General features: G+C 41.6%; 3 protein-coding genes across 4 annotated transcripts; 2 read left to right on the forward strand and 1 right to left on the reverse strand.

Moving 5' to 3' along the window:
• The first annotated feature begins 1,144 nt into the window (after positions 1-1,144).
• On the forward strand, positions 1,145-3,842 carry LOC310875685 (uncharacterized protein). Its single transcript, XM_083789003.1, has 5 exons — positions 1,145-1,230; positions 1,334-1,432; positions 2,167-2,399; positions 2,616-2,679; positions 3,181-3,842. Exons 2-5 carry the CDS (start codon positions 1,334-1,336, stop codon positions 3,217-3,219), a joined length of 435 nt encoding a protein of 144 aa, XP_083645129.1. The 5' UTR covers positions 1,145-1,230; the 3' UTR covers positions 3,220-3,842.
• On the reverse strand, positions 3,438-8,477 carry phf23b (PHD finger protein 23b). The gene is made up of 5 exons (XM_083789002.1): positions 7,927-8,477; positions 6,512-6,543; positions 6,306-6,398; positions 5,568-6,201; positions 3,438-5,390 (listed from the first exon to the last, which is right to left on the reverse strand). Exons 1-5 carry the CDS (start codon positions 7,952-7,954, stop codon positions 5,197-5,199), a joined length of 981 nt encoding a protein of 326 aa, XP_083645128.1. The 5' UTR covers positions 7,955-8,477; the 3' UTR covers positions 3,438-5,196.
• Positions 8,478-8,693: 216 nt separating this feature from the next.
• Positions 8,694-12,649, forward strand: LOC310875203 (elongator complex protein 5-like). Of its 2 annotated transcripts, XM_083788349.1 has the most exons (9): positions 8,694-8,769; positions 8,875-9,023; positions 9,177-9,237; positions 9,324-9,404; positions 10,258-10,469; positions 10,776-10,951; positions 11,032-11,127; positions 11,219-11,319; positions 11,500-12,649. In XM_083788349.1, exons 2-9 carry the CDS (start codon positions 8,969-8,971, stop codon positions 11,606-11,608), a joined length of 891 nt encoding a protein of 296 aa, XP_083644475.1. In that variant the 5' UTR covers positions 8,694-8,769; positions 8,875-8,968; the 3' UTR covers positions 11,609-12,649. The 2 variants fall into 2 exon arrangements, with proteins under 2 accessions (XP_083644475.1, XP_083644474.1); XM_083788348.1 differs by having other exon boundaries at positions 8,699-9,023.
• Positions 12,650-12,683: the final 34 nt, after the last annotated feature.

Below are 12,683 nucleotides of genomic sequence, written 5' to 3' on the forward strand. Positions count from 1 at the left end.
CTTGCCTTGGTTTATTTAGACATGGCGGATCTATCAGCACCAACTCTATACTTGGTGAGTCCAGCTGATCCCAAAATAGAAATAATTAGGACAGGGCGGGAAAAGAGGAAAAGTGAAAACGTGTCTGAATGCATGAGGACTCCCAGCCCTATCTCCCCTCTCCATCAATCCCTTTGTTTTGTGCTGAGTGCATAAGGGAGGGAGGGCTTGTGTGTGATTTCAACTAGATGGCGATCCACTGGTGAAATTGGGCGAAGCGAGAGATCAGGCTGTCCAGATTGCCACACACACAGCATCAATATCATAATTCTATTGCTTGTCTTTTTGTTTAATGGGACAGTCTTTTAAACTTAAAATATTCCTATTTTGTGTGACATGCATTCTATATGTCATACTGTAGTCCTGATAACAAAAGGTCAGCTGAGATGGAGAGAGTGATTAAAAAGTATTAATACTGTACATCATATCCTTTGTTTCAACTAAAATGGCCATGCTTTTGAGAGGCTGAAAGCACTGTGTAAGGTAAGATCCGTTAACATAACATACCATACCATAAGACAGGGAAATTATGGTGTAATAGCAGCAACAGCAGTGAGAATGAAACACAAGACAAATCTGCATTGGATCTCTGAATGAGTGAACATAATATACAATATATCAATAAATATTAATTTACATATATATATAAATATATGAATATACATCTACTGAAACGCCGTAACCTATACCAGTTTAACCCAATCACTCCATTAAAAATGTGTGTAGGTATGAGAGTGGACATTTAGACTAGAGCACCATGGAAAATTCTGAAAATAATCAGAATGAGATCAAGTTCAAACCATATGTGCAACCCTGACACAAGAGCATAACTACAATATCCAATGATGTCCTTATCACGCTCCCGTCTCTCCTCATATCTACCATTGGCGGGTGGGTGTGCACGTGCGTGCACGTACGCATAGTGTGATGGGATGTTGTCAGGGAAAAACCTTTGGCGCTGCTTGTGAAGTTTTTTGATGGAACCATTAATGCATAATTGGCATGTCTGAAGTCACAGTCTCCAGTATACACACCCTTAGCCTAAACAGTCCTTTTGTCACATATATAAACCCACCCCATACCCTTGGCTACAAATACCCACCACACTGGCCATACTAGACAAAGAACTGGAGCCAATATCATCAAGGAACTGCCGACTCAACCCTGACTAACTCTTGTGATTGTGAGAAGGTGAGTTATTGGCACAATCTGCTCTTTGAATGATTTCAACTTAGTTTAGTAAGTATTTTTTTTATGACCCTTAACCAAATTTGTATCCGTCTGTCTGCACCAGATGTTTTGTTCCAGATGTGTGCTACCTTTCCTGGCTTTTTACCTGTTGCTGGAGGAGATGTCTGCCTCTCTCTTGCCCAACAGACTCAGACCCAAAAGGGTATGATTTTTATACACAAACGCACACTCAAATTAGTCATTACGTCTGTACACTTTAAGGCTTCTATTATATTTACCTTGATAATAACAATTGTGGTGTAGTGAAGGAAAAAAACACACATTATCCAGTTTTTATTTTCATGACTGTTTAAAGCCCTAACCACACCAAAGGGTCGAGACGGTTTTAGCATTGTCCCAGCGATGTGATATGTCCTGTTGCACGTTGACACACATCGTCCCTAGTTGTCCGAAGTGATTCAACGCATGGAATTCAATGGCCCAAACCACACCAAAGGGTCACCATGCAACTCCTTGCAACCATTTGGACCCAAGGTGTGGTTAGGGCTTTAAATCTTCATTATGTACAGTACACATTAAAGTAAGACTGCAAGCAGTGTCAAACTGATGTAAGATAATTACTATAGCCTATTGGTATATAGTCAAGTGTATATTTGCCTATGCCTAAAATGTTTCTTTACTGTTTTTCTCCTTGCTCTTTCTTCCCCCCCCCATCCCCCCTGCACCCCCATCATTCCCTTTTCTATAAGTGGGGGGAAAAAATAAATGGAGCTTGCAAAAAACAAACAAAAAAACTAACAAATGATTTACACTTGTAAGCCTGCGATATGACAATAAAGTTTATTCTGATATCTCACAGCTTTATTATTGGGTTAATTCTCTCAGTAATTTATTCAAATGTATTTGATAGTTTCTGTGCTTTACTCCTTATCTTAGGATGCGACCTGGCTGGAGCAAGAGTTCTTTCCCAGTCTGCCTGATCGCACTGAGCCGGGAGATCTCTCACTGGGGGACGCAATGGACACAGGCCGCAATCTGGAGGTTCACCATTCCCAGTCTGCCACCCAGTTCCTCACCCCACTGGAGAACCTGTCTGTGCACCACAACAGCCAGCACCATCACCACCGTAAAAACATTGAGAGGAGGTGTGGACATGATGAACGCAACAAGTAAATAATATTGAAAATATTATTTATATGGCCTTGATGCCCTATTGATGATAGGAAAAAAATAAGTTACTTACTCAAATCAGTGTTTCCAAGCACTACAGTATGTGAACTAGACAGATAGATGTATGGAACATTGCATAACCACAAATTCAATGCTTCTTAATCTTACAGCAGTAATGTGTTACTATCTTGTTTTCCCCTACCCTTGCTCTCTAGGAAAAAGATGGCTCCTCTAGATCCCATTGACAGCTCTATTATGACTAGCCACCGGGGCAGAAAGGTAAGACAGATCATTGTGAAAACACTTACACATGTATCTTTCATGCCGTTGTCACATATTGAATTTTACTTTTCAAAACAGTTTCTGTGAGATCAGTGTCTAGCGTGGTTAAATATAATGTATTTTTGGTGAACATTCCCCCCAGAATATGGAAGCTGGGGTTCAAGTGTTTAAGTAAATGTGTCATGTGGGTCATTCTTTCAACGGAAGCCCTGCCAGACACGTCTAACAATACACCATTTCTAACACTTTTTGATATTTTTTCATGTACTGCCATTTTCCATGATCCTACAACTTAAAGGATGACTTCACCAATTGTCAACCTATCTTCATATCATTGGTCCTTACGATGCTCATATTATGCTATTTGTCTACAAAGTCGGTGTCTCATAGGACTGTGTGGACACTATATATATATGGACCAAAATATAGCTTGAAAATGGATGAAGTCGTCCTTTAAGATCACCTTATGTGATTCATGATATGTACATTTTGTTACAGGATGAACCCGACGACCACTTGGAAGAATTCCATAATTAAGGGCATCATTCCTGTTTTCTCAACTCCAATCTGAATTCTGCATTAATTTGTTAAGATTGTTTATGTAATTGATGAATATTTATTCATCTTTTGTGCTGCCAAACTGATATACTTGTTGACCGTCTCCCTCTAGTGGCTACAATGAGACAGTTTGCTTATATCGAATGTAAAACAAAAAAGTATATTTACTTGTCTGTATTTAAATAAAATTGAATAAACACGTTCCCCAAAAACACTTTTATTTTTCAAGCTACAGTTAAAGAAAAACAATATTAGAATGCAGAAAATATAGTATTTGCTTGGCTATTCTCTCTCTTCACTTTCACATATGTACAGTTGTCAAAGAATAGGGTATATACATAGAACTGAAGGAGTGATGGAGAGAGTGCATATGCTATTGGGGACTAAACATAACTCTCCCTCCAGCAAAGGAAAAAGCATGCCACGACTCACGTGGTGTCAACTTATTTTTCTGTACACTACAGTCAACTTCGTTCTCGACGTGAGACAACCATTTTTGTTATGTCCATTCTTCTGATTTGGGAGAATCTTCTCCCACTTCTCAGAAAGCTAACAAAAAAAAAAAAAAAAAAAAGAAAGTAAAATAGAAAAACAAAAATATTTTACAACCATTCATGCACAAGTCTCTTCTAAGCCACTTCTACATGGTAAAGCATTGGCCCAGCTTTCATTTTATAACAAAACTATCACACCTCGCTCCCAAATCAGATGCCTTTCAATAATGAAAAACAAAACAGAAAATACACATGGAGAAAAAAAAGGAAAAAAACAGTTGTCAATGTTCCAATTAGAGGTTGATGATGAATGTCAACCAATAACTGATAAACCAGACAGGGAGAAACATTAAGCGCCGAGATACAAATGCACATAAGTTACATGCTAGCTTAAATACAGCTTACATCAGTTGTAGCAAATAGGCACTGTGCATTAACTAGTCCCATGTTCCCAGAAGGTGGCATAGCCATTTCTTGTTCCGGTTCAGTTTCCCAAAACTTTGATTGGCTTGGCAGCACAAAGACAGACAACACATACGTACATAATTACATATACAAAATTAAGCTTTGGTGAAAATGAACTGGAACCGAAAAATGGTTAAGTCACCTTCTGGAAAGCCAGACTAGAGCTGCACAGTGCCCATTATATCCCATAACATCCAAATGTGCAGAGGGCCAAGAAATTTGGATTCACAATTAAAAAAGTGCACTATTGTCATAGTGTGCAATTTCAAATTTAGATCCAGTTTGTGTGCAGTTTTAAAGCAGATTTGATCTGTAACTTTATGTAATTCTTTTTTTTATAAACAAGAGCTTCCAGGCTCAAACATTCATCACAAAGTTAGACCTGAAATCGAATTGGGGGATCCCAAAACAAATGAAAAACAAAATGAGCTGTTGAACTAGCACTAATAGATATATAACAAAAACAAAAAGGAGTGACATTTTTCCTTCTCTGCAGATATACATTTTGTGTGTGGTCGCATTCTAGCGATGTACAAACTAAATATGCCTGTCCCTTGATAAAAATTTAAATATCAATTTTATTTTGGAGCAATTTAAGAATTATTGTTAAGCGATCAATATCATGACTTAATTTTCCATAACTTCACATCTGCTGCGAACATCTGAAAACCAATGGGGTGCACGTTTGTGTGTGTGTATATATATATATATAGAGTTGTCTTTTAGCCAATTTACAGTTAAAGGGTTAATACAAATTAAATGATTCTCCACCACCCGTTTTGTGTCCAGTTCTCAAAGGCAAAAATGTGTGAAAAACAACTGATGGATAAATAAGAATGGTTGTGATTGTCAAAAGAAAACTTACAAACTGGCAATACAGTTGCCATCCGGGTGAGATTTTAGGCTGTTTTGGCTGTAGGCATTGCCCAAAACAACAGGTGTGGGGGGACAGAATAAGAGGGGAATGGGGCTTGTCATACTCCCAATCCCCTTATCTTTAGGGGTCTTTCTTATGTCCTGACCGCCGTCCGTCCCTACACTTGTGACAGTAAAATATGTCAGGAACGTTAGACTTCTTAATCTTGGCGCACGACAAGTGCACCCATATGCTGCACTGATTGCACTCGATCATGGGCCGACCTGCAAATGGTTTTCCACAGTAACAGGTGATCAAGTCCCATGAATCGTCACCTGCGTAGGCAGAGGGGAAAAAGGAATAGACAGTTACAGGCTGTATTGGGGGCATGTCCTCAATGGGTACATATAAAACTAGTAAACACTAGAAGGATGTGTGGCATCAAAGGCATCAAGAGTGTAGATTTTAATGATATACATACTATTAAAGCACAAGTGTTAAAAGTCTTATACCTGACTCCACCATGATGTCCTCATCGGCTATCCAGGTCTCACCCTCACTCGAGCTCATCTCCGCTTCCCTGGTAGACTCCTCTGTCTGCAACTTCCCCAGCCCCTGTGCACCGTGGACGGAGACGTCATGCCCCGTCAGCTCCTCCCTGATAGGTCGTACCTCAGTATGTTGGTGGCCTGTCTCTGAGTCTGTCTCGCTTTGAGTGGCTGAGCTCTTGAGCTTCTTGGGCACTTTTGGCTTTTTGGGGTTTTTGCTACGTTTGATGCGGGCACGCTTCTCGCCTTCGCTGCTCCCGCTATCTCCCACCGCCATGGCCGAGCCCACAGACAACCTTTTAAGTTTTTTGTCCTTCTTGCGCTCTGTCTTAGTGCCAGCCTGGCTGTCGTACAGAGAGTCTTTAAGGCGCATCTTCTCTAGCAGCTGGCTGTCCGAATGCATACGGCGAATGTTCTTGCCCTTGTTGGCACGGGCTTTGCGGACAAAAGTGTGGATGGTGTGGATGTCAGAGCCTCCATCGCCCCACGTAGCTCCCATAGTGGTGCCACCACCACCGCCGCCTCCACCACCACCACCGTCCGCCGACAGCCCTGAACTGTGTGCAGAGCTGGATGACGTGGGAGACCATGAACTCTCCTACAGAAAAATGCAATAAAGATTCTTAGTATCCTCCCACAACTTGAGCATTGGGGCAAATGCAAAAGTTCAGCACTTCACAAAACAGTCTCACAAATAAATACCTCTTTTGGGCTGGGGATGTAACCAGCATATGCCAGAACAAAGTTGCAGAACTTGTTGAAGTCTTCAACAGTCCTCTTTCTCCTCTCTGGAGGCTACAAAAGTAAATACTGGCTTATTAAAATGACTTTAGTACACAAACATGCACATGAAGCCAATGGCTAAATCAATAAAATAAACGAATTCTTAAAATCAAAAGGGTACCTACCAGAGGTTCTGTTTTGCACGTCAATAATGAATCTGCAACAGAGAGAAGAAAATTGCCATTTAGTCACGATGTATACGGTAGTTGTGCAGACAGTAGTGTACAGCGATGTCGTGCATGCTTGCATCGGGATACGGTGAAAGCTAACGTAGACCAATAGCAGCATTAGCATTAGCCTGCTTATTAAACACATTTCAAGTTTCAACTAATACTGTTGCCATGAGGAAAGGTTTTGTTATGTCACCGTTTGATACGTCCGGTTCGTATAAAAGACAGATCGTGAGATCGATCGACCGACCCAATGTGTCACAGTCAAAGAAGTGGATTATTTTAATCTAAACCATCCAGCCAGCGAGCCGAGGTTTAAATGCATTAAGTCGCTAACGATAGCTAATGTCCAGCAGTGGGGACGGGCCTCTCGCACACCACTTGCTCATTCATCCAACATAACCACTCATACATATATCGCATATTATTTATTATGTAATGTTACATGATCGATTGCAGTTCCCATAACCCTTGATGTGAAGTTAGCTTGTTGGCCGTTTGTGACAAGCAGGCAAGAGGCTAAACCGTTATGTCGACACTCGACTGACTGCTGGGAGAGCGACAGCAACAAGTTTGGATGAATTTTAACTTGCATCACTTAGCCGTGTTGTTGCTGTATGCAAGTGCTAGTGTAAGTGACTGTATATCATTCACCAATGTTAAATACAGTTTGGTCCCCTTATCAACTGATCCACTCAGTTAGCCTGTTAGCTTCCTGGTGGGGTGTACCATTAGCATCATTAGCCAGTATGGTCAGAAAGAAGCGGCGTTGCTGCTGGATGGAAATCTTCTTTTAAACACAACCAGCCGTCAAAACACAGGCTGAGAGATTCACAGGAGGGTGGTGCTTCAAATTAATTTTACATTTGAGGTTGGTTGAAAAACTATTCGTCGAAGTAGTTATCATGGCGCGTTAGCTGTCGCCGCTTGCTAAATAAAGAGCAGATCTACTAGCCCCCGGCGCGTTGCGAGGCGACGGGGTTGATGGCTTGCAGATCTGTCCTTTTTACTTGCCAACCTGTCCGTCGTTGCGTCGCAGGGTGGGTTACTTACAACCGTTAACCCTACCGCTGTCACCATGTCGCGCTATCGAGATCCATGACACTTTTAAAGTGTTTAATGTCACAACGTCACGCAGATATACATGTAAACTGTCGTAAATAGACACGAGCTTTCAACTTTCATGTCCCGCTTCTTCAAAAAGGGGGAAAAGTCATGAGCTAGCATCGATGCTAACGCAGCTTTAGCTTTTAATACCCTGTGCAACAACCAAGACAGACATGACAGCGGGCGGTCCGGTCAACAAAGTCTGACTCTGAATGCCCCCTCTACCATCGGAACCACACAGCGGTGGGCTACAACAACGTTACCTTGATGCTCGGACATTATTTCAAGCATTGTCCCCTCCTCGGAGCCCAGGAGGCCTCGGTGCGTCGGGTCGGTGGCAGCCAGCGGAGCGGTGCTAGCCGCCGAGTAGTAGCCGTGGAGCGATGCCTCCTCCCCGGCGTGGCTGCTGCTCCCTCACCGCGGGACGAAAACACTCCTTGAAGGACGCTCAGGCAACTTAGCCGAAAAAACAAATCTTCGACAAAACGGCGGTAGGTTTGCGGTTCAGTCCCCCGTGGATCCTCGATGCATAAGGGGGCTAATCTGAAACGCCGTCGCCAGGCTGCTAGTTTTTCTCCGTCACCTCACCGCCGTCTATTCGTTATTACATAAATAATCTTCGCAGTGAAAACAGCTATTTTCGGGGGAGCTGGAGGTGAACTCCTGCTAGAAGATCGCGATCACAACTTCCCGGAGGTCCATAAAAGAAACATTTCTACCATCGACGGTCTGCAGTTGAAGTTTCTGTCTTTTTCGCCATCATATTACGGCAAACAAACGAGTGGAGTAGTTGGGACTAAAAATACAATTCCGTACGCTCTTCTTGTCTTGCGCGGCGCGCGCACTCACTGATTGCTGAAGTCTCTCGTGGTTGCCAGCGCGCTGGTTGTGTGGTCTCGTGCATGCCGGGTATTGAAGTTTACCATTATGAGCGTGTAAGGCAATGTTGGAGTGTACTGCGGACGCTTCCGAACTACATTTCCCGCATGCCATCGCTGTGTATTTGTGAAAGAGATCCATGGGATATGAAGTTATTTTCGGGTGCAGGCACAACTATCAGCTCTGGATCAATGTTATAGATTTTTAAAGACGGGAATGTTTTAAATGTTTGTTAATTAACCTGCTTAAAAACCTAATCTATAATCTTGAATATGTTGGCGTTCTATGTTTGTTGACCTGTACCCACACTGGTTGTCGGTCCTTTATCCAAGGATTTAGCGATGATGTACATGGATATCACGCATCAGGGACATGCTAGCTAGTAGCTAGCTGAAGTTACTTGGATCCAATCTGACCAAAGTGACCATGTTGCTTGACATGGTGCAAGGAATCGAAGCAGGAGGCTTTATTATAATTCAGGGTAAATGTGCTGTGATTGATTGAAGTATTTATTAACAGATTAGAGAATCACAGTACATTTCAAGCACAACTGCCTAACAATGTCGCATTATCTGGCCATAACATAAGCACTGTAATTAAACTTTGTAAATGTAAACTCTACTTTAATTCGCAGATTCTGTAAACTACTCTGGTCGACGCCTTCTCAAGAGCTTCATAAAAGCAGCATTAGACAGGTAGGCAGGGTAGGGTTATACTTTATTGATCGACAGTTTGATCATTCATACAAAACATAGACTATTGTTTTCTAATTTCTCTTTAGGGCGGAAGTTGTCCATGTCTTGGGCTTTGATGTTAGTGAAGAAGAGCTTAATGATGGATTGAAAGGATCTTCCATTCAAAGGTAATCATTGTCAACAATCAAACAATTGTAGACTATATTTATGTCATAGCTATAACAAGTAGCCCTGAGACTAGCCCTACAAGCAGAACCCAATGCTACTGAAGTTTCTGAACTTTTTTAGACCCAGAGCATGGGGTCCTATTCCACCTCCACCCTGCCACCGGGTACACACGCATAAATAAACGTAAACACCTTCGGATAAGTCCTGCGCTCTTTGAGGACTTTTTTTCGTGTGAGGGCTTCTGAATGTGTGTACCTATAAATACCGCTGCGAATATCTCCTGTGGCGCGGAAGCCGTTAAGTATTTTTAATCTTTGTTTGACCGATTTGGTCGCTTTGATTCTTCTCTTCCTTCCTTGTTTATTGACACCTCATTGTACCGCCTATCTGGCTAGCTAGTGGCGCTATAGCTATGACAGAGCAGATCAGAGGCAGGAACATAGCCGGCACAAGCCAACCGCACATCGGGAGGCGGTACAATAAACGGTAAATAAACAAGAAGAATCAAAGCGACCAAATCGGTCAAACAAACAAATTAAAAATACTTAACGGCTTCCGCGACACGAGAATTCGCAGCGGTATGTATAGGTACTTATAGTTGACACCTTCAGAATAACGCAAACGAAAAGAAGACGTCAAACGGCGCAGACTCGATGTTACCGAGGATATTTATGTCCGCGTTCCAACATTCCCATACGAAAATATAGATACGCACAGGGACCCTACGCAAAGTGAGAAAAGCTTTACGGAGGGTTCCGAGAGGGGATACCCTGAGACATGACTGTCATCATGTGAACCATGGCTAAGCTAGTATAAGCAATATAACCACCTATTGTTTCTACAACTTTATAGGCTACACTTTCACAATGCATACTTGGACCCCCTTGGATGGACCGAACATCCACCTTTCACAGTTCAACAGTTCTCTGCCGAGGAGATTGTCAATCTTATCAAGCAAACACCACAGTCAAGGCCGGTGACCCTAGTAATTGACTCTATTTCGTGGGTTTTGAGACATCTCAGCCCCTTTGCCATCTGTAAATGTCTTCAGCAACTAAAGAAAGGTATGTTCTATCATCTATACCTGTTTTTCTTGCTGCTGTTAAGATTATTAGTGTCATATAATGCATTAACTATGTTTACTGGATGAAGGCAAAAAAATAAAATAAAGTGCTCCAAGCCCTACTACAAGAAAGACTCAAATTGACATTATGCTTTAAGTTTAGGTCCTTGTAGGGCAAAACAATCCAGGAAAATTCCAAATAGACTGTAATGTTAAGTTTGTACTCGCCCCATGTGGTTTTGGGGCTCTTTGCCATATTCTAAGCTCTTTGCACTTTCTCCATTGATTTGTCGTCTGTTTACATTAGGGGGAGCTGTGAGAACAGTTATTGGCCTGCTGCACTCAGACCTTCATCAGCATGGCATCGTAGGAAGTGTGGGCCACTTGGCCACTGCAGTCATCGCTTTGACTCCTGGGCTCAGAGGACACGAAGCGGCCGCGAAAACAACAAGACGCTTAAAGTCTGGGAAGGTTATGCAACACGTAAGATGCGTTTCTTGGGATTTGTTTTACTGGCACCTACACTGATTTCATATTCACTACAGTTTGTTCTCTGTCCATAGGAAGATATTTTCACGATCAAAGATGATCTTACAGTCACAGTACAGAGCAAGCCATGTCAACCTGGAACCATACAGGCTGAACCTGGTGAACTTGAGGTCCACCGCTTTTTAATACCATACTCTGTTAACCAGAATAAAGTTTCAGGGCTAAACATAGAGGGACTCAGTTTGTGTCTTGTTTCCACAGGCGGACCCAGCAGCCAACCTGACCTTCAACCTTCGCTTATCCAACACAGAGCGAGAAGCCAAGGAAAAACTGTCTCTTCCCTTTGTCTTCAGTAAAGAGAAGTGAGTCAGGTTGCCTTTCCTTTTAGGAGCTGTAATCCAATATCAATTTCCTTTAATCTTTCTTTTATCCTGCACCTGGCCTAAAAACTGCTTGGATGTGCATACAGCCTTTCCCTCACAAATTAATGTTACTGTTTTGAGGAATTATTCACCAAACCACCCTATCATGTTGTTCAACAGGAAATCAGTTCTCCTTAAATCAGGCCCCGGTTCAGGGAAGATTCTGTATGAGCCTGATGCCAATGACGACTATGACCAGGAGGATCCTGATGATGATCTTGACGTCTAGGCCTAGGGCAGGGCATAGAAACCCACTGGAGTTTCCGTTTTGTGCCAACCTTGCCATTCACAGCTTTCTGCAAGCAACTTAAATGTTATTATGCTATCTGAAATCTAAAGTTGCAATACCAACCCCTAACAGCCCATTCATTGAAACCGAAAAGTCTTATCTGATTGTGTAAAACAATGTTATTACCAACATTGCAGCTGTACGAAAAGCTTAGTTTATCCTTTTTTTATCTGTCAAGCTTTTGTTTCATACAAATCCACCATAGACATGTTATGACTCGAGCTACTTTCTCTCACACTTTGTGTGTGTGTGTGTGTGCTTGAGTTTGGAAGTGCTCGTTGGAAATCACGCAACAGTCCTGTTTTGAAATTGCACATAATGCAGGAGGCAGCAGAATATTGTATTATTGAACTCTGAAGTTATCGTTGTCCCCCTGACCCACTTAAAGGGGAATGCCACTCATTTTCAACATTTTACTATTTACTATTTACATTAACATTGTGAATCACATCTTGATGACATCATCAAGATTTGATTCACAATGTTAATTTTCATACCTCCACTTCTAGGAAACACTGAATGGGGGACTTTTTTATTATTTCCAACAGCTCAAAGGTATATTAATGACATAGTAAAATGTTGAAAATGAGTGTTATTCCCCTTTAATAGATTTGCAGTCTCTAAGGATGCTTTTTTGGTTCATTGTATTTTATTCTGGACTTGCCGTAATCACTATCCTGTGAGTAATTTAGGCATAAATGATTTTGTATTATATTAATATATATGTATTAAAATAAATTGTGAATACAGCACTACCCCACCCCAAATGATTTTCATTATTATTCCACTGGGATGTGATTAGCCTAATCTGGGAAAGCAGCATGACATCTAGTTTATTGAGCCATCACTTTTTCCTCATGTTTATTTGATTGCCATTATTTATTTTCACTCAGAACTGTATTGTTTGATATTTTTTGTATTTATACCAGAATAAATGGTATGTGAGGTGTGAGTAAGCAATGCATTATATGCATTTAAGGTTGTAAAAAAGTGTTAAACATAAAGCTCAGTTAAA

Source organism: Protomyctophum parallelum, assembly GCF_964188405.1.
Source record: "Protomyctophum parallelum genome assembly, chromosome: 18".
NCBI classification, from domain to species: Eukaryota; Metazoa; Chordata; class Actinopteri; order Myctophiformes; family Myctophidae; genus Protomyctophum; species Protomyctophum parallelum.